General features: G+C 33.1%; 1 protein-coding gene across 1 annotated transcript in view; it reads left to right on the top strand.

The window, feature by feature from the left end:
• LOC145256298 (organic anion transporter 3-like) overlaps positions 1-27,500 on the top strand; it is an 80,497-nt gene that overhangs the window by 16,871 nt on the left and 36,126 nt on the right. The window contains exons 2-4 of the mRNA XM_080115026.1: positions 19,627-19,823; positions 22,099-22,329; positions 25,741-25,943. Of these exons, the coding sequence (XP_079971152.1) occupies positions 19,627-19,823; positions 22,099-22,329; positions 25,741-25,943 (631 nt within the window). The remainder of the gene's footprint in view (positions 1-19,626; positions 19,824-22,098; positions 22,330-25,740; positions 25,944-27,500) is intronic.

Below are 27,500 nucleotides of genomic sequence, written 5' to 3'. Positions count from 1 at the left end.
ATATACAACCTACTCATTTTTATTCTATGTATTTATTATTATATTTATATTTTTTATTTATATATTATATAAATATATACAACCTACTCATTTTTATTCTATGTATTTGTTTACTTATATTTCACTATATGCATTTACATACACATTTATTTGCCTTATTCCGGAGTTTGTAGATACCGGCCCCTCTCTCCCCTTATTTTGTATCTAAGTATGTATGTTTTTGTTTAACTTGTATATGTTTTTGGATATGTGTATATGTTTATGCATGCGTGTGTGTTTGTATATATATGTATATATATGTGTGTGTGTGTGTTATTGTATATGTATTCATATATGTATATATATATTTATATGCGTGTGTGTATGTATATACATGTATGTGTGCATTTGTGTGTCTGCATGTATGTATGTGTATGTGTATATATATGTGTATGTGACTGTAAATATATAATTTTCTATTTTCTATTTATTTTTTTATTTATTTACTTTCATTTTATATATATATATATATATATATATATATATATATATATATATATATATATATATATATATATATATATAAAACCGACGCCCCATTTCTTAAACTTGGCCATTTATTTGTTCTTCTGATCAGTTTTCTTAATTTAATTCTGGGACTTTCACGTGCATATCTAAGCTGATCTAATTATTAACGCTAACTTTCGCGCTTTTTGTCTGGGTCAGTTTGACCTTGCTTTTCAAATTTAAACTGTCACCGCTTTTCGGGTTTTTTAAGCCTTAATTTTTTTGATTCATCCAGCCTTGACAGACGTGTTTTAAATATTATCTCTAGTGCTTTTCTTTTAATGATTTGGAATTCATTCCATTTGCGCTTTTTTTCCAAGGAACTCTGCCTTTTGGATTATTTTGGACCATTTGGAATTTACCCATTGGATTGAAATTTTAAATTCGACCGTTTTGGATTTTACCATTTTTGTATTTTTACCCTTCACCGGACTATCCATTCATGTGAAATCTTTTTATTATTTTTCTTTTGCCTCCTGTTCCCCTTACCTCACCCTTTTTTTAACCAAGTAAGATCTTTGACTTACTTGTAGTTTCATTAAATACTTTTATATGCAAAATCCTATCATGCATTTTGCTAATTCCTGCCCTCTGATGAGAAGGAGAGTGTTTCTTCGAAACTCCGCAGATTAAGGACTATCCACTTATCATGTGCTTCCTTTTTTAAAATTAAATATGTTTTTAACTCTTTTTCAAGATGTCTTTTAACATGTTTTATTAATCATTTGTTCATATATATATATATATGTATATATATATATGTATATATATATATATATATATGACATGGGACAAGAAACTTATATATAATATATATGGGACAAAAAAGGTATATATATATTATATGGAACAAGAAAGATATAAGATATAGGTCAAGAAATATATATGAATAATATATATATATATAATATATATAGATATATAATATATATATGGTAGGGAATAAGAAAGATATATATATATATGATATGGGTCAAGATATATATATATATATATATATATATATATATATACCTTTTTTGTCCCATATATATATTATATATAAGTTTCCTGTCCCATGTCTTACACACACACACACACACACACACACACACACACACACACACATATATATATGTATATAATATGGAAGAAGAAAGCTACATATATGATGTTGGTGAAGAAAACTATATATATGATATGGGTAAAAAAAGAGAAAGAAGTCATCTAGTAGGAGTGAGTCCCCCCCCCCCACAATGATGCTGTGTTCAACAGAGCTGAGAGATTTAAGGCTTTTTTTAAATTACTGTTGTTCGTACCAAACAAGGCACAAAGCCAGTAAGATGTAAGGGGCAAAACTAAATTAGGAGCGTCCTAGGTGGGGAGTTGTGCTGCACACGTCTTGTTCATATTATATCTACATTTTAGCATATTTATCTATTTAAAAAAAAATATACACAAATTTCAGCATGTTTGAAAAAACGAAGAAAAAAAGACCAGGTGATATATTCCAAATGCAAACAGTTTGAAAAAAAAAGACGAAAAAAAATCAAACAAAACAAAACAAAAAAAAACAACATTGCGAGTGCATTAGAAAAGTTTTATTACCATAAAAGTCAAAGCAGTAGGTTTTTGATATGACAGGAGTGCGTTTGAAATAAATGTTTCTGTTTAAAGCACAATTGCACCATGATACTTGACATTTTCATTTTAAACTTAAATTCAGGCCATTATCACCGCACAAGCAGTAAAGCCAGGCATATTAAATCAACAGTATGTTCTTCGATATAACAGGGACTGTTCGAAATGAATGTTTCTCTTTATAGAACAGTTGAAGCATGATACTTGACTTTTGCTTTTAAAACTTTAATTCGAGCCATTATATATAGAAACAATTTTATAAATCAAGAGTAGGTTCTCTACAGTACAATGTAGAGTACAATGTATTTAAAATTAAGTAACTGCGGGGAGCAGTTAATTTATCAATTTGATTGGAAAAAAATGGCCGATTACACCGATTTTGACGACAATAAACATATGGGAGTGTGAAATATTCGTTGATCATAATTCAATCCTGGACAACATCGGGTCTCTCTGCAAGTGTTTCTCATAATTTCTGAAGAATACTACGTTTGTCTATTAAGTGATTATTTCTTGCTACTAAAGCATCCCGAATATGAAGTTTTGTCATGTGAAGCAACACTTCTTTGCGTGATGACGATGATGGAAAGTGGGTAGAACGTGATTATTTAACGACTAACAAGAAATTCTTTACTTGGGAGTTGTAAACCACCACTGTATTGTGTTCCAGAGATTGGTAGTACTTGAAAAAACAAAACAAAACAAAGAAGCTTTATATATAGAAACTTCGTTTAGTTTTATGCATAGAGAAAGATAGAGGGACAGAATCTTTGCCAAAAGTGCGTTGAGAATGGTGGTCACTTCATGTAAAAAATAAATTCCAGAGGACAACACGTCGCTCGTTTTAATGGGATGACTCACGTCTTTATAGCTGTTCAACTTTTAGAGTTATAAAAATATGGAAGGCTTTACTTTTGAAACGACTCTTGCACCTTCAGTCGTTTGCGTGTGGATTTTGTGGTCTCCCAGGTGGATGAAATGTCGCTCGTGATTAACACTGGTTATTTATGTTTAAGGCAGTAGACTAGTAGTACTAAGAAAGAAATATTACTCATGGTGTTGAGTATTTAGCAGGTGATTCCGGGAAGAGAGTCATTCGATGGATAGCACACCTGCATATTGATTCCATCTGAGGAAGGTGAGACTTTCCATCATTGTTTATCGGAATGCATAATTTGACCAGAAATATGTGAGAAGATATCGTTCAACGGATTTGAAACAATAGACAATGGGAAATATTAATCATTTCTTGGGGAAAGAAAGTTTATATAAATCGACAATAAACAGAAAGCGGAGCAATCGGTCACAGAACGAGAACAAGCTTACACATTCTTAACCGCCAAACATCTACATCACCCCTACGCGCCCTCACTGATGTCAAACACCTGTCATAACTGCTAATCCAAAACTGTTATCGGTGCGAAATAAAAACAAAATATTATTTTATAGATCAGCTGTGTTGTGTTTTACTCGCTGCTAGTGTGTATACACCGTAGATCGGTGACAAAAGTAGATTTAACAATTATATAAACTGAAAAGCACATTTGAAGACCAGCCGCAACGAATATAAAACAATGAAAGCTTCGTTTAGTTTTATGCACAGAGAAAGATACAGGGAGATAAAGAAAAAGAGAGAAAGTGTAATTAGATACGATTTTGTTGTGAATTCTTTACAGGAAGGTGTGCCATATATTGAAGCTCAGTTCATCACCTGCAATTAAATAACCCTTTCTCAAAAAGAGAATGTTAAGCTTTGGAGGGTGAACCTCCTATAATTGCACAGAAGTGAACGAGCTGTCGACAGGTGGCTTATGTGGCGGCGTGCAAGAACGAAACAACCGACTCAACATGCACCACCGGCGAGATGTTGCTGCAATCGTCCTGTTTCGACCTCATTTGTGCAGCGTGAAACTAGGGATTGCTCGTTAATCACCTGAATTCAAGCTCAAATGTTGTACTTAGTAGAGCAGTCGGCATACGGCGATGAATTGAGACTGATCCGATTTGCAGTCACTAGGGGACGGCCGTACCGCAAAAAGAAAATCAATTATTTTGTGTTTGTGTATTTTCCTTATTCCTCATATTCTGTAAAGAAGTTTGTCGACGAACGTTGGGGTTTATCAATTTTAGGAACTTGCATAAACCCCCATAAATAAATAAATAAATAAATAAATAAAAATACACCACCAAATAATGTAAAATGAACTTTTGTTTATTTTCGTTAAAAAAAAGAAAGTACTTTTTAGTGCGCGCCAAGGTGGCAGTCGACATGAAAGAAAAAAGGGAGGAAGAAAGTGAAGACTTGGAGCGTGAGAGAAAAAGCCCGACTATGTGTTGTGGCGAAGTGAGAGAAAGAGAGAGTCAAGCAATGTTCTTCGATGTGCGAGGAAAGCTGTCATTTCAGCTACTGAATTTCACTTGGCAAGCGTTGCTGTTGGTGTCGGTTATCCCTTTCTCTGGCGAGAGAAGTTCTCCGTGCCTTTTGTATTTCTTTAGCGGCTCCTAAATCGAGCCCTGATTGGTCAAAAATTTCATATGTTTACCCCCTTCCCCCAAAGACGTGCTTTCAGCTATGTCGGACATTTCTCAAGCGTCCTGCTCTTTGACCCAAAAGGTTTGGTATGGGCGAATGCTGTAATTCCCGCGAAAATGAATTAATAAATTGTAATGTGTGTGTGTCTTAAAAAAATAAAATAAGAAACAGTGCAGAGTTTTTGTCTTGATGAAGTGAACTGAACTCTTTCCCGTTACGACGGAAACTCTTCTCTGCTGTCTACAAAATATGACGACAATTTGTGCAATGTTAATAAACGAAAAAGCCTATTAACAAACAAATATGGCCATATTTAGCAAAGAAATAAATAAATCTATATAATTATAAATCTCAAACGACCTTGTAACGATGTTCGTAACCCACTTTCCGGTTTACGACATGCGGTTGCGCATGCGCGCATGACCTGCGCACTGAAATATTAACGTTATTATTTCGAAATTATTATTTAACATGGGAAGAGTGGGGTTTAAAATAACTTAAACGTAATATAGAAATGAACGATGTAAAAAAAAGCAGATATATCAAAATTTGAATTTAACTATGATAAGTATTATGGTATCTGTTCAGTGCACATTTACCTATAGGTATGGCCAAACACTTATAATTCAGTAACTGTAAAAAAAAATTTTTCAAAAAATAATCAATTATAATAAACAGAACGACTCATAGAAATCTATCTATATTTTATTTTCATTTTAATATACTTTCATAGAAATGTTTCTGTTATGTCAAAAAAAATATTTTCTTTACGTCACAAGTGTCACGCTCATACATGAATTCCATAGCTAATATAATATACTGACCCAACGGGTCACGGGTAGTCAAGTAACTAAATAAAAATTAAAAAGATTGAATCAAGTACTGTTAATTTATAGATATAATTATCTGAATGGATATATGAATAGCTTGAAGCGGAAACTAACATTTTAGTTCCGAATAATGTGCTCAACTTTCTTATGTGACTTTTGTAAATATTAAACGGTTGTTTTTTCGTTACTTGATTTAATCGTAAAACTATGTCGCAATTAATGTTTAGTAGTAAAAAAAATATAAAGATGTTTTTATATTATTTGTTTTATACGTTGAAAACGACTGTGAGGTAATGAATGGAATTTTTCTTTTTTAATTTAATAAATTATTATAGATACCTTCAATCGTTTGTTTGTGGGTGTTGTCTTTCAAGACCACACACACACACACACACACACACACACACACACACACACACACACACACACACACACACATACACACACACGCGCGTGCGTGCACACATACACACATATGAATCAACTATTAGGACATTTTATACAAATAATACGACGGAAATGAAAAAATAATGCCTCCTAGTGATAGAAAGAGAAAGAGTAAGGAGGGACACAAAGCTGTAATATATATATATATATATATATATATATATATATATATATACATATACATAGTTTCTCTCTCTCCCCCCCTCTCTCTCTCTCTCTCCCTCGACACACACACACACACATATGTTTATATATAGAGATGTTTATAATTATAGTTAAATAGTGATAATTTCTTTTTACCTAAAGACAATAGTGTTTTATACTTACGTAATTATCAGTGTAGGGTAAAATTCATGCCGGTCACACACACACACACACACACACACACGCACACACACACACACACACATATATATATATATATATTTGTGTGTGTGTGTGCATTAGGAGTTTCTAAAAGTAATGCCTCATATTTTTTATTCCACCTGAATGAATCAAAGGGTATCGCAAATGACATTGTTATGATGACAGAACTTATGCATTAATGCCCTCCAAATTAATCTGTTGCAGATATTGATGGTGTTAGACTCTAAGCCCCCCCCCCACCGACATGGATGTGCGTCAGAAGCAAAGATGCGTCATTGAATTCCTGGCAAAAGTGCATTGAAACTGGTAGTGACTATGTAGCAAAATACATTCTGGGGGACAACGTGTGGCTCGTTTTAATGGTACAACTCTCGTCGTCAAAGCTCTTCAACGTTTTGACTTAAAACAACTAGGAGTCTTTACTTTTTGAACGACCTTCGTATCTTCAAACGTTTGCATATTGTAGCCTTCCAGGTCAACAATTTTTTTTTTATTTGCTAGTTTTTGTTTAAAACTGATTATTCGCACTAATGATGGACAGATAATTTTTCATTAATTTTAAGATTGCCAGTAAAACAAAATGTATAGATTGGCCTCCGACAATTGTGTATTTTTACATTTGCACGAATATTATATCCATGTATTACATGGGTTTTGATGGTAATCCAAACCCCGAATCCCCTCAAAAACAACTCAATATATAGAAATTTGAAAGGAATCGATAATTTTATCGGAACTTAAAAGAGAATCAGCAATCGTATCAGAATCGATAGAAATATTGGAATCGTCCCATCGCTACTGGATAATGACCAAATACCCACTGGCGTCCATCTATAAGTTTCTCATAATAAAACCTCTGGGTGTTTCGCATGTTCTACAATCGATAGAATTACCCTTGGAACCAAGGGAGTAAGAGTCCAGTTGAAATCTTAAACCTTAAATGAAGAACAGTGAAGCTGCATATAAACAAGTTCTACATCCCCATCACAATCCTCTTCCATTGTCCCCCCCCCCAAAGGGTGATACCAAATAGCTGAGAAGGGTCAAAAGGGTGCAGAGAACTGGGACTTTGGGGAGGATTAGTGCCACTCAAATTCCAGTATAGACCAATGGCCGCTGCTAACGAGAAATCGGTGCTGAGAGGCTGTTGTGATAACACAAATTTATTTGCAAATGCTATCGAAGGAGGTGGAGAGTGCTGGTGCTGGACGTCTGGGGAGAACACCACATATTTTTCAATCAGTTCTTTGATGAATTGTGTGAAAGCTCCATGTGAGCCAATAATAATAATAATAATAATAATAATAATAATAATAATAATAATAATAATAATAATACAATTCGGAATCTTAACTCATTGTTCTAAGGGAGATAACTCTATTTTACTAAAATAGTTACAAAAACCTCTTTTATATTCCTTACTATTACTTTAATTGTTTCGTTTAAAAAAAACAAAAAAACAAATACAATATCGTCGTATTTTTCATTTTTTTATATTAAAACTTTGTTAGATTAAATAAAGTAGTAGAAAAATCACATTTTCTTATAATTCTTAGTAAAATAGAGTTACCTCCCTTAGAACAATGAGTTAAGATTCAGAATTCCGAATAATAATAATAATAATAATAATAATAATAATAATAATAATAATAATAATAATTCCTAATTAAAAAAAAAAAATGAATACGTCAAAATGGAAACTGCCCTTTTCTTAGTCAAATAGAGTTATCTCCCATACATCGGCTGATTATGTCAAATTGCAGATATGCACCCGCCGCTGCCGCCGCTGCCGCCGCTGCCGCCGCTATCATCATGATCATCATGATCATCATCATGAAATAATGACTTCTCCATCTATTGTCATTTGCCTCCCTACGTTGCCGATCTTAATGTAGAGGATATCCAATTCCCCAGAAAAGGGGGCACTCTGTAATGGGACCAAAAAGAAAAATAAATCTCCTATTTGAAAATGATTTGCCTTCGTCTGGGCGAAGTCAGAACAGGTACTACATTTTGAATTATTTATTCGCAAATATAAAAAAAAAAAAAAACATCAGGTTAACTTTTAAAAATTAAGCGCAATCTGTGGTGATAGGTAGTTGTTTACCGTCTGCATATCTTACTTTTAACTAGACGCTTTTAAGCCATTTGTTCAAGTACCGTTCGTTTTATTTTTTATATCCTTTGCTTATTACTTTTACTTCAACATTTACCACAATACCACATTTACTTCGGACGTCTATGCTTAAAACATCCAAATGTTTTAAAATAATTTTTCTTACGAAAGATGTTTACAATTTCATTGGCGCGAAAAGCAAACAAACAAAATCAAGCACATTTTTTTTTTTTTTTAATATAGGGAAATGAAAGACGTGGTGTAAGAAGGAAGCAGAAGAAAAGAAGAAAAAAACATCCCTATTTCAATAAAAATAAAATAAAATGAAACAAAACAAAACGGAAAACAGAAAAATCAAATAAAATCGTGGACAGGTTTCGTAAGATCGTTGCAAACATTTCTAAAGGTGAACAAGTTACCATCTATGTCGACAAAAATAAATAGATATGTACGTGCAAAATAAATGTCGATGCCTAAAATGGATAAATATTTTGACCTCTTTAATTAAAAATTTGCCAAAGATCAGAAATTTAAAAACAATTAATGAAATTTTCAGTATTTTTCAAATAATTATCATGGAATATAATGAACTCATTATTTTTTATTTGAATATGATTGGAAATGTATTATTTTTTATTTGAATATGATTGGAAATGTATTATTTTTTATTTGAATATGATTGGAAATGTATTATTTTTTATTTGAATATGATTGGAAATGTATTATTTTTTATTTGAATATGATTGGAAATGTATTATTTTTTATTTGAATATGATTGGAAATGTATTATTTTGTTTAAACAAATTGAATATGATTGGAAATGTATTATTTTGTTTAAACAAAAATACACCTTTACTAAAGTTATGGCTTTCAGTAGTAAAAAAATGAATTTATTTTTTCTTTTTTATGAAAATAACGTACCGTAAATTAATGCTTACAAAAACATTTAAAAAAACAACCTAAAGTCCGTATTAATGAATTCGAGATAATTCGAAGCAAAATTAATTTCTTGAAATATCGATATTCTCATTGAATTAAACGTTGTTTATTTAATATTTTCACACAAAAAATTATAATTGCAAACAATATCTAAAGTAATGGCAGAAACAATATCTAAAGTAATGGCAGAAACACTAGAGGATGACCTCAAATCAGTAGTGGAATGGGGACAAAAATGGATGGTAACGTTCAATGCCGCCAAGACTAAAGTAATTTCATTCAATAATTACAAGAAACCTTCTCTACCACCTATAGCAATGGCCAACGACTCTTTATCTGAGAGTACGTCTTTCAAGGTCCTTGGCCTAACGTCCTAACGTTCATAGGAAACATGAGTTGGAACAATTACATCGAGGGCATTGCCAGGGCCGCTGCAAGGAAGGTGGGCTCTCTCTACCGTGCTAGAAAACTACTAACACCCGAAAGTATTCTCCATTCGCCCATGTATGGAGTATTGCTGTCATATTTGGGCTGGTGCATCGGCTACTAGCCTCTCGCTCCTTGACAGGGTTCAAAAGAGAGTCGCAAATCTGATAGGCCCTGAACTGGCATCTAAGCTTCAGCCTCTGTCTCATCGACGAAACGTTGAATCCCTCTGCCTATTCTACAAGTATATTAATGGTGAATTCTCTAATGAACTGCAAGCACGACGTGAACACCCTCGACAGACCCGACAAGCTGCAAAATCCCACCCCCACACTGTAGAGATCCCTAGATGTAAAAGATCTTTCTACTCCGGTAGTTTCTTCCCCAGAACCGCTAGACTTTGGAATTCCATTCCAGGTCCCTGCTTCCCCAACTGTACTGACATGCAGAAGTTCAAGTGCAACGTGAACCAACATCTTGCTGCCCAAATCCCTACATAGTACTCCAGTAGTTGCTTCCCCTGATAGTAGCCCCCTACACCAAAGTGGCAATGTGCCTTGTTTGGGGTGAAAATGTAATACAAAAAAATAAAAAAATATTTCCATTGTTTTTTTTAGATTATATGTTTGCGTAAATTTTATATGCAAGATACTAATATTTCCTTGTTTCAATGAATGTTAAACTTTCGGCTTAACATAATTTTTATATAATCTTGAAAAAATAATTTTGTTTTTATTTAAAAGCAGGAATACAGAAAAAATATTTAAATTAAAAAATGGTAACAATCATACAAACGTTCTCGATAGGAATGTATCGATGCACAGCTAGGAGGAGGAAAAACCCAGCACTCCCTTCCTCCCCCTAACTACCTGACGCCAATTTTCAAACCGCCTTTTGAGTTTCTGACAGTTTAGGCTTCCGTAGAATCCACGCTTACACGAATTCGTTTGTTTAGACTGACGCGAAGCTAGAATCCCTCGCTTTGTGGGGGTGGGTGGGGCTGATTGAACCATCTTTTTTGTACAAACAAGGCGTTTTTTTTTTTAAATTGAATTCAATATCTTAGGAGTTTATTTTTACTATCTTTGAAACTAATATTTATCTTTCAACGGATTTTTATAATGAATTCATTTAACATCAAAATTAAGCTGATTTTTGTCAGCTTCTGAATGTTGCCGTGAAAGCATTTTTCATTATAACATATTTTTTCAGGCGTACAATTATTTTCTTTCTTTTGGAAATTAACTTTAGGTTCTTTTAAATACAATCAACAAGTAGTCGGAAACCTTAAAAAAAAATATGATAAAACGGCTTTCAAAACTATGTCCTCATATCTTTTTTTCGTCATTATTGCCCGTACCTAGTAATTCACTCTGTGAAATGTTTGAGACGATTTTACTAAACCTTTTGTACTGTGCATGTATGACCCTGCGATTACTACAAAGTTACACAGATATGCCCGACAGATGACGGCAACCACCGAAAACAGCCGGGGGAGCCTTTATTACAAAAAAAAAATAATAATAAATAAAAAATGTTACAACCCATGTTAACAATGGCGACGGATTCTGAAATTCATAAAGTAATACATCGGAAAATAATGTGTTAATATACAGAAAACTAGTAATTGTCTGTATTTTTGAGATGAGGTGTTTTCATTGATTGAGATTGTCGGACTGACTTCCTCATCTTGGTTGTTATAGTCACAACGTTTCGGCCGTTTTGCCCTCCGGCCTTCATCAGTTGTTTTGAATCGAACTGGTGAACCGTTTGTTAGGAGTCTCGAACCCAACCCTTTATTATCATTACGGGAGTACCGTGTTCGGACTCCAGCTAGGCTCTGGGACATAGTTGCTGATTCTTTATTTTGAATGTTACTTTTCACTGCCTTCGTTCAGGATTGAACTCAGCACCTTTTGGTAACTGTAAACTTTGTATACAACGTCTAGGACCACTCGGTCATATGTTACTAGCACCCCCGTAATAATAATAAAAGGTTGGGTTCGAGACTCCTAACAAACGGTTCCCCAGTTCGATACAAAACAACTGATGAAGGCCGGAGGGCAAAATGGCCGAAACGTTGTGACCATAACAACGAAGATGAGGAAGTCAGTCCGACAATCTCAATCCAGAAAACTACTTGTCGCCTACTGGGTACATGTGAGTAACTTCGTGGAAATCGGTGGCTCAAGTACCAACTTCTTGGGGGGATTTAAAGATATTAGATTTAAAAAAAAAAAAAAGAAGGAAAATCGAGGTGCAGGGGGGTAACTTTTTTATTGTAACATTGTAAAAAAAATCTTATTTCGTTTTAGGGCGTCAAAAATAATACGCAAATGCGATGAATTTAGAATCCACTGTGAAAATTTTCACCCACTCTATATCTGTGCCTAAATCAAAACGCAGATTCCATGAACAAAGCTTCTTTCTGAGAACTGCACGCCTGTGGAACTCTGTTCCGTCTGCCTGCTTCCCTCCGGACTACAACTTGGTTGTCTTCAAGTCCAATGTTAACAAATTCCTAATGAACCGCCCCCTTAAGTAAACATTTCAGCAAATCTCCTCACTAACGTAATGTACTTGCAATAACCCTTATCCCTGAGTGGCTTCCGGGCCTTGATAAGTGGTGATCACTGTGTAAAAAAAAAAAAAAAAAAAAAAAGAAATGTGGAAGAAGAGAGATAAAAAAATTTATGCGACAAGGAGGCATTTTGGTTTTTAGCATTTCGGTCATAGAAATTATCCAATATGCGCACTCTCTCCACATCGATTTATTTTTTTTATTAACTTCCACATATTGATTTTGGAAGAACACTATCTACCCATGAACTCCACCTCTATAAGTACCTGCAATTTAATGGCTAACTCGTTAGGATACATGGTTATGAACGTCGGCTGATCATATATATTTTTTTAAACTTACGATTACTTTTCGATTGTGTTTGAAAAATTATAGCCTAAAGTTGATCTTTCAAAGGAAAAAAAATGTGTGAAAAAACAAAAACACGGAAAAATCTAATCTCAAATCTGAAAAACGCTACATTTCACGTCAAAATGTATCATGACAACAACCGTGTTTAAATTTTTCTGGCCAAATAAATATAAGCTTTTTGCAAGTAAAAAATTAAGTTTAAGTATTAAGACAATAAAATAAATGTACTGAACTTTTGCTAAAAAAGCAAATAATTATTCAAAATGTGCCAATTGTAGCAACGAGATGGGTTTGTTATGGCCAAATAAAACATGGCGGCAAATTAAAAAAAAATAAAATACGGAAGCACTTTTACACACCTATATGAACATGAAGCCAGGTGGTTGAGGGAGAGAGGGAAAGCGACAAATGAGACGCCTCTGTAAAAAAGTGCCAAGTTGAATTTGAAGATATTAATGTTTTTTAGCCAATTTTTTGATATTTATCGTCTGAAAAGTCGAACTTCAAAACGATACTGATTTTGATAAAATCGGCAGCATCTCTCGAAATTTGAGGCGGACATGCAAACATACATGCATACATTTATATATTGGTAACTAAAAATTTTCGACCCAAACCGATTAAAAAGCTTGCCCTATCTCTGAATACTCTTTATGTAAAATTTCAAATGTTTAGACCAGAAATTGTCTTTAGTAATTTGGTAGAGACCGCAGAGTTATTGCGTAGGGAAATGTACACACACACACACACACAGACACACAGATACACACACAGACAGGCAAACACTTTCACTTTTATAGATATACTAGCAGGGGGGGCCCGGCATTGCCCGGGTATTTGGAGATGCATGCTGAGCAAAAAAAAAAGTAGTCAATTTTTTTAACTTTGACCCTTATTATATGACCCCTTAAAATTGATTGTTTTGGGCTCAAATTAAGTTAAGTTAAATCCATGTCCAAGGAACCTATATCTAAATTTCAAGTGTTTAGACCGGAAATTCTCGGAGGAGTTTGGTAGAGTTCTCAAAGGTCAAATTGTTGAACTTTGAGCCGTTAATCGCCAAATTTCTGGGCGAAAACCGATCACATCGATTTTCCCAAATCTCAGTACTTTGTATATCAAATTTCTAGTGTGCAGACTGAAAATTGACAGTGTTATTTCGTAAGGAAATGTACACACACAGACACAGAGATACACACATAGACGGACAGCAGAAACTTTCACATTTATAGATATATTTGCATGGGTGCCCGGCTTTGCCCGGCTGTTTTGAGGTGTATGCTGAGCAAAACAAAACAAAAAAAATGTGGTCAATTTTTTAAACTTTGACCCCTATTATGACCCCTTAAAATTGATTAGTTTGGGCTCAAATGAAGTTATTAAGTTAGATCCATGTCCAATGAACCTATATCTACAGTTTCAAATTTTTAGACCCCAAATTCTCGGAGGAGTTTGGCAGAGTTCTCAAAGGTAAAATCGTTTAATTTTGATCCCTTAACAGCTAAATTTCTGGCCGAAAACGGATCACATAGATTTTCCCAAATCTCAATACCCTGTATATCAAATATCGAGTCTGCAGACTAAAAATTGACAAGGTTATTGCGTAGGGTTATTGCGTGTACACAGACACACACAGGCATACAGACAGACACACAGACACGTTCACTTTTATAGATATATAGACTAGCATGGGTGCCCGGCGTTGCCCGGGTATTTGGAGGTGTATGTTGAGCAAAAAAAAAAAAAAAATAGCGGTCAATTTTTTTAACTTTAACCCTTATTATAACACCTTAAAATTTATTGTTTTTGGCTGAAATGAAATTATTAAGTTAGATCCATGTCCAAGGAAACTATATCTAAAATTTAAAGGTTTTAGACCCAAAATTCTCGGACGAGTTTGGTAGAGTTCTCAAAGGTCAAATCATTGAATTTTGACCACTTAACAGCAAAATTTCTGTCCGAAAACCAATCAGAAAGATTTTTCCAAATCTCAGTACCCTGTATATCAAATTTCGAGTCTTTAGACTTAAAATTGACAGAGTTATTGCGTAGGGAAATGTACACACACAGATACACAGATACACTCAAAGACAGACACTTTCACTTTTATAGATATAATAGGCAGATAGATTGATAGATACGTAGATATATATAGCAACAATTTTGTTTTTACTGTATACTTATTACGCAAATATTATGCAAGTATAAATCATGTAGAATATCAGCATGAATAGAATTACACGTATTAGTTAACTAAAGATGATCATCCCATAAGAAAACCGAAAAAAATATTAATAGGGAATTAATTAATATGAATGTTTAAAAGAATATGCAAATTAGCTAGATCTTTTGCTAGTGAATGCAATTCCACAACCCATATGTTGTATTTTCTTTTTAAATAAATAGAAAAATGTTCTTGGCCTTCAGGCCGGGAATGGTGATTTAGACGTCGCGTCTGCAAGTTGCTGGGGGTGTTGTCTTTTTCTGATCAGGATTTGATCGCTTTCTTTAAACACTAACTACGGGTGAAGATCAGATGTGATAGAAGAAGGCTGCATCGCGCGGCATTTGAAAGAAGATGGATACATGTAGCAAGTTTGTGTGTACGAAGAGGAGCCAAATTTGAATACGTGTTCCCCGCCTAGGTGTGGAACGCGCAGTTCCGTAAAGTAAAATTAAACAAGTAGCCTCTCAGCTAGCTGAGTGTGTGTTCCATCCTTCCCCGATTAGGAAGCCTCCAAGATCCCCACCACTTCTTTCTTGCAATTTTTGTTTTCAACCCTTCCTCTAAATTTCACCCATCTTGGAGAGAAAGAAATACAAACTAACCTCCGTCCCTTACCCACAAAATTTTCTGTTCTCCATTCACCCGCATCGAGAGGGCATCCCCACTTCGAGACTGACCAGCAGAAGCGAGCTTCCTTTTACAAACCTAGTGGAACGGGCAGTCTATCAACTAGACAGGGTTGGGAGGGTCCTACTAATCACCTTTTTTTCTTCTTCCTCGACACAAATGAATTATTGTACCATTTTATTGTTATCTTGTTTTGTTTTTACACGTCAATAAAAAATATTTTAAAAATTGGGAGTCAAGTAAGACGTCTCCCAGTATGAAAGGGTGAATGCGGTATTATGGTGAAAGAAGATACTAGCTGGGAGAAACTTTTGATTTTGTTTAGTTCTGGAGTGACAAGGATGACCAACGACCCCCACAATCCACCCTTTTGAGTTGCACATGTGCCAAAGATTTTTGTTCATTGTTGATTTTCAATGTATTTTTAACATGAATAAAGGATTTAATATCTAAAAGTGTAGTATCTGTTCCGGCAGATACTGCAAGCAAAGACCATATGTGGGGGCACCCCCACATATAAGACCTTGGCCAATGTAGGGGCAACCCTTCATACCAATTGTCACTATCCAGCTCCCCTACTCCCCGCGGAGTTGATCCCCATTTCCCCATCACTCCTCACATTAAAAATCGGCCTTGTGCCTAATTTGCTCGGTGGGGGAGCAAATAAATACCAACCCCACATATAAGACCTTGGTCAATGTAGGGACAACCCTTCATACCAATTGTTACTATCCAGCTTCCCTACTCCCCGGGGAGCTGGTCCCCATTTCCCTTCACACCTCACATTAAAAATCGGCCTTGTTCCTAATTTTCTCTGTAGGGGTGCAAATAACTACTTCTGGACCTTTGGACCGGGATCAAAGTGTAGTATCTGTCTGCAGATGCTGCACTTAAGATAATTTGTGCCAGTCAATGGAGGGAAAACCCTCTATACTGAGACAATTATTATTTTTGGTCACAACCAGATTGCCCCCTTTTTCCCCTACTTTTAGTGGAGCTGGTTTTCGTCCACATTAAAAAAACGACCTTGTGCCTACCTTGCTTTGGTGGAAAAGCAAATAAATACCATAAATAGAAAAGAGGCTTGCCTTTTTTTTCTGTTATTGTTTGCCTTCAGGCCGTGATCAAAGTGTAGTATCGGTTCTGCAGATGCTGCACTTAAGGTAATTTTTCCAAGTCAATGGAGGAGAAACTCTCTATACTGGGACAATTACTATTTTTGGTCCCAACCAGAGTGCCCCTTTTCCCTTTTTTTTTCGGGGAGCTGGTTTAACCCCCACTTTAAAAACGACCTTGTGTCACATTTTGCTTTGGTGGGAAAGCAAATAAATACTAATAGTGAAACAGGTTTTTAATATGAATGTCAATACACACAAAAGAAAAACGAATTCATAGGAGTATAAATAGATTTAAATTTATTATATTTATAATAATTTTTATTCAGGGTTAATTATTTCTGTACATAAAAATTTGTTTTGATTTGTTACGGTAATATAAAAAGTTTTTGTAAATAAAAATATTTCAATGAAAAATAATAAATTTTCGGATATTCTTATGTGTTAGCCCACATTTTCGAGTTTTCAGTATAGGTTACACAGTTTAGTGCGCGCACATTTCAAAGCAGGAAGTTGTCTGGCTGGGTAAATATGCGCTTGTATTAGTACAATGTTACGAGGGGCGTGCAATAAGTAATTCCCCTAACCCACTTGCGCTTGTATCGGTATAATGTTATATTTATCATTTTAATTATTAGAATTCATTTTCTCATCTTGGATATTGTTGTCATAATCCTCGATTTTCTTCGGGTGCATTTTGTCGAACTGAACAATCGTTTTACTAAACTCGAACATCTTTTTATCAGACACAGAAATCTTTAACTCAGAAATGTTTATATCGAACTCATTTATTAATTTGTATTTCTGTTTTTTTTTTGTTTGGAAAATTAATGGGTACACGAAAATGAATAAAAATCTACGAGGGGAGTGCAATAAGTAATGTCCCTGACCCACTTCCCATAGCAGTAGAACAACGAAACTTGGCACAGTTATTAGTCGTTCTCTACATAGGAACGAGCCAGAGTCATGCATTTCTCCCATCGTTTGATGCAGCTCTGGAGACCGTTTTTGTAGAACACCCCAGCTTGGTCCTCCAACCACGACGTGACTTCAGAAATCAAGGCTGCATCATCTGGGAAACGCTTTCCTTTCAAAAACAACTTCATGGCTGGGAAGAGGTGAAAGTCAGAGGGTTCAATATCAGGAGAGTAGGAGGATGGGGGAGGATTTCATAACCACACGCTCGTGCTTCTGATCTGGCGACATGCGAGTTGTGGACTGGAGTGTTGTCCTGCTGGAGGAGGGTATCTTTGCTGATCTTGCCCCGCCTCTTGATCTTGATAGATTCCCTTAATTTCCTCAAAAGTGAAGCATAATAGGCTCCTGTGATCGTGGTACCCTTTGCCAGGAAATCTGTCATCACTACTCCGTCCTAGTTCCAGAAGACTGTCAGCATGACCTTGCCAGCGGAAGGCTGCACCCTTGCCTTCTTTGGAGGTGGTGAGTCCAAGTGCTTCCACTGCATTGACTGGGCTTTGGTATCTGGATCATAGTGATGGACCCAGATTTCATCCTGTGTAATCAGTCTTTTGAAAAACTTTGACTCATCTCCTTGGCACATCTCCAAATTCATCCTCATGCACTCGACGCATTCTCGCTTCTGGAATGGTGTGAGCAACCTGTGGATCCATCTGGCAGACACCTTATGCATATGCAAAAGGTCATGAATAATAGTTTCCGCAGACCCTGTACTAATCTTGATATCTTGGGCTATTTGGCGAATAGAAATGCGCCGATATTCCAAAATGGCAGCCTCAACTTGACGGAGAGATGCCTCATTAATGGCAGAAGGTGGGCGACCAGGTCTGGGAGCTGTTTCCACAGACTTCCGGTCATGTTTGAATTCAGGATGCCAGCGTTTTACAAGGTCATATGATGGGGCATTATCACCATAAGTTTCTTTCATTTCATCAAAAGTCTCCTGTGGTGTGCGTCCTTTCAAATACAAAACCCGGATCACTGCTTGACATTCAACAGGCTCCATTTCACACCTGACTTAGTTCAAACACCTGTAAAACAGAAATCACAATTAGTTCAGAGCTGTAATTTGCCACATAACCCGTAGATATAAATCATTGCACATGCAAAATTTCAGCCAGATCAGGCAACTGGAAGTGGGTCAGGGACATTACTTATTGCACGCCCCTCATACAATTCCTTCTTTCGTTTGTCCATATGTGGCATCATTTTAGCAACCGGTTTCCTGCGTTGCTACGGCCTCCTTATATTCCCTCCCTATCTTTCTGTCTCTTTCTCTCTCTCTCTCTCTTTCTCTCTCTCTCTCTCCGTATATATATATATATATATATATATATATATATATATATATATATATATATATATATATATATATATATATATATATAACTACTTCATTTACTCACATGAAATTAATATACAAAAGTATAAATTTATGCGTAAACTTTAAGTATTTGATTCAAAAGTGCTCAATACGTAGGTAGAACTAGTTAGTAATTTATAAAATATATATGGCGATTAAGCTACACTGAATATTCCGCGTTTCATCCACTCTAGGATTCTTCAGGCTTATACGCATAACCCTGAAGAATCCTTAGTGGATGAAACGCGGAATATTCAGTGTAGCTTAATCGCCATATATATTTTATAAATTACTATATATATATATATATATATATATATATATATATATATATATATATATATATATATATATATATATATATTAGTGTTGGGACGATTTATCGAAATCAAAATCCGGAATAAGCAAAATCGGAACTTTTTAGAGGTATCGAAATCGGTATCGTGATCGGAAAATTCGAGCCTATTTTCTGATGCAAAAACCAATTAAAAAAAATTTTTTTTTGTTTATTTGATTTTGTTTTTATATAGTATTCAATATGTATTTTTTCTTTTCTTATAGCTTACCGTCCAAATTATCAATGCCGAAATCTAACATCTTCACAAATGTGGACATACAATGCAAGCGATATTATTTACCAGAAATGTTCAATTGAGCTGCAGATGAACCCAAACGAATCGTCCGTACAGAGTGAAACTATTCCATGCGTAAACGGACTCGATTTTAGCGGACCGATCGAGGAATCTATCGTATCAGAGGTAAGTCATACCAACAAAGCCTGCCAGTATCTATTTACTTAATACTAACTGTACAGAATCGTATATAAAATGATGTAAAATTATGAATATAAAATTATGTATATAAAATTATGTATATAAAATTATGTATATAAAATTGTTTATGAAAAATTATGTATATAAAATTATTTATGTAAATTATATATATAGAAAATGATGTATATAAAATTATGTATATAAAATTATGTACATAAAATTATTTATGTAAAATTATGTATATAAAATTATTTATATAAAATTATGTATATAAAATTATTTATGTAAAATTAGGTATATAAAATTATTTATGTAAAATTAGGTATATAAAATTATGTATATAAAATTATGTATATAAAATTATGTATATAAAATTAAGTATATAAAATTATGTATATAAAATAATTTATATAAAATTATGTATATAAAATTATTTATATAAAATTATGTATATAAAATTATGTATATAAAATTATGTATATAAAATAATTTATATAAAATTATGTATATAAAATTATTTATATAAAATTATGTATATAAAATTATGTATATAAAATTATGTATATAAAATTATGTATATAAAATAATTTATATAAAATTATGTATATAAAATTATGTATATAATATTATTTATGTAAAATTATGTATATAATATTCTGCATATAAAACTCCCTATATAAAATTATGTATATAAAATGATGTGTATTAAATTATGTATATAAAATGATGTATATAAAATGATGTGTATGAAATTATGTATATAAAATTGTGTATATGAAATTATCCATATTAAACGATATATATAAAAGTATGTACATAAAAGTATATATACAATTATGTATATAAAATTATTTATATAAAATTATTTTTTTTATAATTATTTATATTGACTTATGGATATAAAATTATTTATATAAAATTATGTATATAAAATTATGTATATAAAATTATATATATATAAAATTATGTATATACAATTATGTATATAAAATTATGTATAAAAAATTATTTATGTGAAATTGTGTATATAAAAATATGTATATAAAATTATTCATAAAAATTATGTATTTAAAATTATGTATATAAAATTATGTATATAAAATTATGTATATAAAATTATTTATAAAAATGATGTATATAAAGTTATATATATAAAATTATTCATAAAAATTATGTATATAAAATTATATATATAAAATTATATATAAAAAGTATGTATATAAAATTATTTATATAAAATTATTTTTAAAAATTATGTATATAAAATTATATATATAAAATTATGTATATAAAATTATGTATATAAAATTATGTATATACAATTATTTATAAAAAGTATGTATATACAATTATTTATATAAAATTATGTATATAAAAGTATGTATATACAATTATTTATATAAATCTATGTGTATAAAATGATGTATATCAACTTATTTATGTCAAATTATGTGTATAAAATTATGTATATAAAATTATTTATATAAATTATGTATATAAAATTATTTATATAAAATTATGTATATACAATTATGTACATAAAATTATGTATATAAAATTATTCATGTACAATTATTTATATAAAATTATTTATATAAAAGTATTTATATAACATTATGTATGTAAAATTATGTATATAAAATTATGTATATAAAATTATTTATATAAAATTACGTATATAAAATTATGTATATAAAATTATGTATATAAAATTATTTATAAAAAGTATGTATATAAAATTATGTATATAAAATTATGTATATAAAATTATGTATATAAAATTATTTATATAAATTATGTATATAAAATTATGTATTTTATATAATTTATGTAAACTTATGTATATAAAATTATGTATACAAATTCTTTATATCAAATTATGTATATAAAATTATTCATGTACAATTATTTATATAAAATTATTTGTATAACATTATGTATGTAAAATTATGTATATAAAATTATTTATATAAAATTACGTATATAAAATTATGTAAGTAAAATTGTGCATATAAAATTATGTATACAAAATGATATATATAAAATAATGTATATAAAATGATGTATATAAAATTGTGTATGTAAAATTATGTATATAAAATGATATATCTAAAAGTATGTATATGAAATGAACATTTTTTATATATAAATGTAGATTTTAAAACTGATACGCTTTGCTAAAGACTTCGAGTCGCCTCTTCTACTGATCAGCCGATTTAATTTCTACATACGCATTGCTTATCTTTGTTTTTTTTTTCAGTGGAACTTGGTTTGCAGTAAAGATGGACTTTCCGAGCTGACGCAGACTTTATTCACCGTTGGCCAAAGCGTTGGCGCACTGATTTTTCCTTCTCTCGCTGACCGGATTGGCCGGAAACCGATTCATGTCGGTTGTGGTTTTGCCCTTTTCCTCGCAGCCACCGGTTGTTCTCTTGTCCCAAACTATTGGCTATTCGCAATTCTACGAAGTCTCTGCGGTGTTTTTCAACAGGTAAATTGTTTTCGCATTGTTCTGTTTTTCTCTCTTCTGATTTGTGGCATTTTGTAGATCTGCAGAGGACTCTCTCTACATCTACCTTTTTGTTAAGCTAGCATATCAGGCAGCCTTCAGATATCGACTTCCTGACTTAAAATGAATCACGCATTAACGTAATCGTTTGGCTCTCTTTCTCTTTGCAAATCGCAGTCGTCTCCTCTAAAGTGAAAAACAAAAACAGCAATTTTCCTCTACAAACAACCCCTCCTCCCAAAAAGATGTATAAATATTTGAAGATAAACACATCTGGAAGCATAAAAACTTAAAAAAAAAAATAACTAATACTGGAAAAAGGCTGATATGCCGTAAGAAAAAAACGATCAAACCGAACTCGTGTTGGTTTGTTTTTCTCTTCTAGTTTCGAATAAGTCGTATGTGTACAGATGTCTCCTTCTACATATCTGTTTATGATGTTGCCAGATCAGACTGCCTCAAGATTTCGACTTCTTGGCCTAAAATGCACAAAACATTGATGTGATCGTTTTGCGCTCTTCCCTCTGCAAAACTCAATCGTTTTCTGCAAAATCAATTTAGAAAATTGACTGGAACTGAAAAGGATTGATATGCCGTAAAAAGAACTGATCAAACCGAATTCGATGAACAAATGCTTGAAAATATAAAGAATTTGTAGAATGAAATATTTTTTGAAAAATTACTGCATTCGGCATTTAATAACCTGAAAAAATGTTGATTTGTCGTAAAACAAGCAAAAAGAACATCATGAATAAATAATTGAATATTCTGCCACTGCGTAACCCTCGTTTATCTTATTTTGTTCTCTATTTCTCACATTCCTTACATTCAAAGAGCGATGTTTCTAACAAAGAGGAAAGAATTGCTGTTTTCTGGATCAAAATCTATTATTTGCAAGTTTTTAACCTTGAAATACTTTTTATTTTAAAATATTTTTAGTTCCTTATGTCAAGTGACTTCATGCTTTGTTTGGCGCGATTTCCATAAAAAGACAACTCGAAGCATAAAATATACATCTATGAGTATAAACACAAATATTAATGCTTCAAATATCGTATTTAAGCTTACTTTCTGATCGGATAACGCTCGTGTATATATATATATATATATATATATATATATATATATATATATATATATATATATATATATATACTACATATATATATACTACATACACACATACATACACACACACACACACACACACACACACACACACACACACATATATATATATATATATATATATATATATATATATATATATATATATATATACTACCTGTTCCCGCCAGGCCACGCGTTGCCGTTGCTGAGTCTGGTTGACGCAAGTATTAGATTGACTTATATCACACACACACACGCACACACACACACACACACACGCACACACACACACACATGCAAACAAACAAATGCACACACGCACACACATGCATACTTGCAAGCACACACGACCACACACACGCACGCATGCACACACACACGTAAACACGCACGCACATACACGAAAACACACACACGGGCTCACACACGCACGGGCTCACACACAACACACACACACGCACACACACACACACGCCGACACATGCACACGCACACACGCACATACGCACACACATGACACACACAGGCACACTCACATTCACACACATATGTGCACAACCACATACGCCTACACACACACGTACACACACTATGCAAATAGTCAGGACTAGATTCATAAGAAAATTTTGAAGTATATAAACTGTCAATCTGTGGTTATGATTAAATGTTAGAGTCAAGCAATATAGTTCACTGTGTAAGGTTTCAGCAAAATCCAGGTCTCGGATATATCATTCGCTTAATCCGTTTTATTTTTATTTTTTTATTAAGCGTATAAAAAATAATTTTAGTCAATCGTACTTAAAAAAAAAAACAAAACAAGAAAGATTTATATAGCTTCAAAACAAATAATAATAACTTATCAGTATGTGCCGATGTGTCGAAAACCAGTATTTAATAACATGTGCGATCTATGTAAACACAAAAGACTGCGTAAATGCATAAGAATAATTAACGTCTACGGTATATTTAATGTAAAAATGTCGCAATCTGTCACAGTTGGTTATTATGTTTGCATTTGGTTTATTTTATTTTAAACAATTTCCTATTGTGAAAAGAGTGACGCCATCTTTGAAAAATTCCGGAGCTTTGGTTTTTGTAATAAGATTTAGATTTTGGAATGAATTAATTATCACCTCTTAGCCAATGAATTAGCTGAATTTGAGAAGGGAGAATCTACTATTTTTTTAAATTGGGAAATGGGAAGATCATGAGTATACGATTCAGTTAATAAGAGTGAAATATCATATCTATCGGATATGCAGAAATCTTCTCGGTGATGAGTGGGGGCGGTAGGAGGACTTGTTATTTGAAGGGAAAGATAGGAACTACTTCCTCTAAATATGGTTGCGATAGTGATGATGTTGCTCCTAGGATGAAATGTAGGATTTTATTATTGGAAGTAAGGGGCTACTAATTGGGACCATGCCTAAGAAAGATTTAGATGTTGGCTTACGTTCCATAAAAAAATTCTGCATATCATTACAATGAATAGTAAAATATTGCTAACTGAAATGCAGCCTAATATTGTCTATCTACATATGCTCTGTTGTTATATGTCTACAATCATCGAGCCTTTACCTTGAAAAGGTGAACCTATATAAAATGGAAAGCACACACACTCACACACACACACATATATATATATATAAATATATATATATATATATATATATATATATATATAATTACTTAAGTCATATTTCTCGTCCATAGGTAGAGATTTGTAACACTGGATATTTGATAAATATTTTTCACCTTAAAATATATTTAAAAAAATATAACTTCCATTCTGCATTCCTTCTCAATTACGCCGTATTTATACTTCTTGCGTTATATTGTATGAATCCCCTCTCTTCATATATATATATATATATATATATATATATATATATATATATATATATATATATATATATATATATAGTAATTTATAAAATATATATGGCGATTAAGCTACACTGAATATTCTGGGTTTCATCCACTATAGGATTCGTCAGGCTTATGACGAATCCTATAGTGGATGAAACGCAGAATATATATACTAACTAGCTCTACCTACGTATTGAGCACTTTTGAAGTAAATACTTAAAGTTTACGCATAAATCTATACTTTCGTATATTAGGTTTATGTGAGTAAATGAAGTAGTTATATATATATATATATATATATATATGTGTGTGTGTGTGTGTGTGTGTGTGTGTTTGCGTGTGTGTGTGTGTGTGTGTGTATATATGTGTATATATTTATATCTTATGGTGTAAAAGTAATGTATATTTTTCTAGGGTATGGTGATTCCTGGCTTCACCTTGTCTCTGGAGGTCTTCCCGGCTAACAAACGGACTTTTATGGCCTGTGTGGCGAGCATTTGGTGGGGTGTGTGCGTCACCCTCTTAGCCCCCTTGGCTTACGCGGTGCGTTTCTACAGTTGGCGCGTTCTATCTGCCGTTGTTGGTTGTACTGCTGTGTTCAGTGTGTTCGAGTTTTGGTAAGTACTTTATTCTCGAATACTTTGTTCATCCTCATTGGCGATTCACGATCAAAGGTAGTAGAATTGTTACATATAAGTAGAAATATTTTAACTAGAATAAATTTTGGCGAAGGTTTCTTTAAGTACATGTCACAGTAATCTGGAGACAAATGGAAATAGATCCAGTACAGTTGGCATGATTGAAACAGGGAGATTTAAGGGTTAAACGCTAGAAATGCAGATGTCGAATAATATTCATAGAAATAATGTCATGGGTTTCGGGGGACAGTCAGACGCGGGAAACGAAAGAGATAACATGCGTCTGTACAGAAAATCTGTTGTCTGGTTCCTCAATCTCTTAGTTAAAAACAACAAGTTGGGAAATAATCAGGATTAGAGCGGTCTCTCCTTCCGTAATAAACCCTTCTATAAATAAAACCTTTAAAATCGCCAACAATCTCCATTGTTTGTCAATACATGAGTTTCAGTCGGCCGAGTTAAACGGCCAATCAACGGCGTCTTGAGGAAGCACCATGCCTTGAAAACCTTCTGGGACTGATCTTCAATCCTTATCTGAAATGGAAAATATACATAAAATATGTTGCCAAGATCGCTGGAAAAATAGTAGGATCATTGTACCGCCTCAGTAGATATCAACTGCTGATGCAATCGCTATCTTTATTAAAATAAAATCCTTTCTAAAATGGACTGGGCAGGATCTGCTCGGCATGCTCTATCTTACCTTGATAAAGTTTAAAACCAGCTTACAAATCTAGTGGTTATGCCTTTGTATCGTTCATACAACCTCTTTCGCACAGTGACTTAAAAGTAAAGAAAAAATGGAACACATACAAAATAATTTGTTGCCAAAATTGCTAGAAAAGTAGTTGGATCATTGTACCGCTCCAGGGGGTATCTCACAGCGGTCAATAGCGACTAGACGAAGCAACCACACAGTAAAGGTCAGTCATGAATGACAAAAGAAACGACGGTAGTAGGATAAGTGACTGCGCACGTATGTAAACAAAATATTTTGTTCATTTTTCTTACCGTTCACATGAAGGCGTTTGATATAAACGACATGTGCGAACTGTTCATTTAATGTTTGTTTGATGTGAGCATATTACAAAATTTGAACCTTCAGATTAGTGAAAAGAGGATCAAATTTATTTTTGAATATTCGTTTGTTTGTTTTGAATGTTTTGAAAACATAAATCACTAAAGGTTTGTCTACACAGACATAGTGACGTGCACAGTATTCTTGGACAGGAAACGCGTCATTTTCTTGAATTTCTAGGAACTAGGGCTGACTATTAACTTTGACCATTGCATTGAAACGATCACAAAACTGAAGGTCCGTATTGCCCATGTAAGGTCACAACGCAACGCTATATACAAGTTTGAAGACCACAAATTGTGTGACAATGTCCGTCATAGCGATTCTGGCTCACCGCCCTCATAGTCCCGATTTGGCACCGACGAACTTTCACTTATTCGGACATCTGAAGGACACAATACGTCAACAATATTTCTCCCACAATAACGCCATAATCGTTGCTTCGAAAAAAAGTAGCG

The sequence above is a fragment of the Euprymna scolopes genome, chromosome 32, assembly GCF_053919585.1.
Source record: "Euprymna scolopes isolate OS-2025 chromosome 32, ASM5391958v1, whole genome shotgun sequence".
Classification (NCBI taxonomy): domain Eukaryota; kingdom Metazoa; phylum Mollusca; class Cephalopoda; order Sepiida; family Sepiolidae; genus Euprymna; species Euprymna scolopes.
The sequence above is the reverse complement of the archived record's forward strand: the minus strand, read 5'-3'. Positions and strand labels throughout refer to the sequence as shown.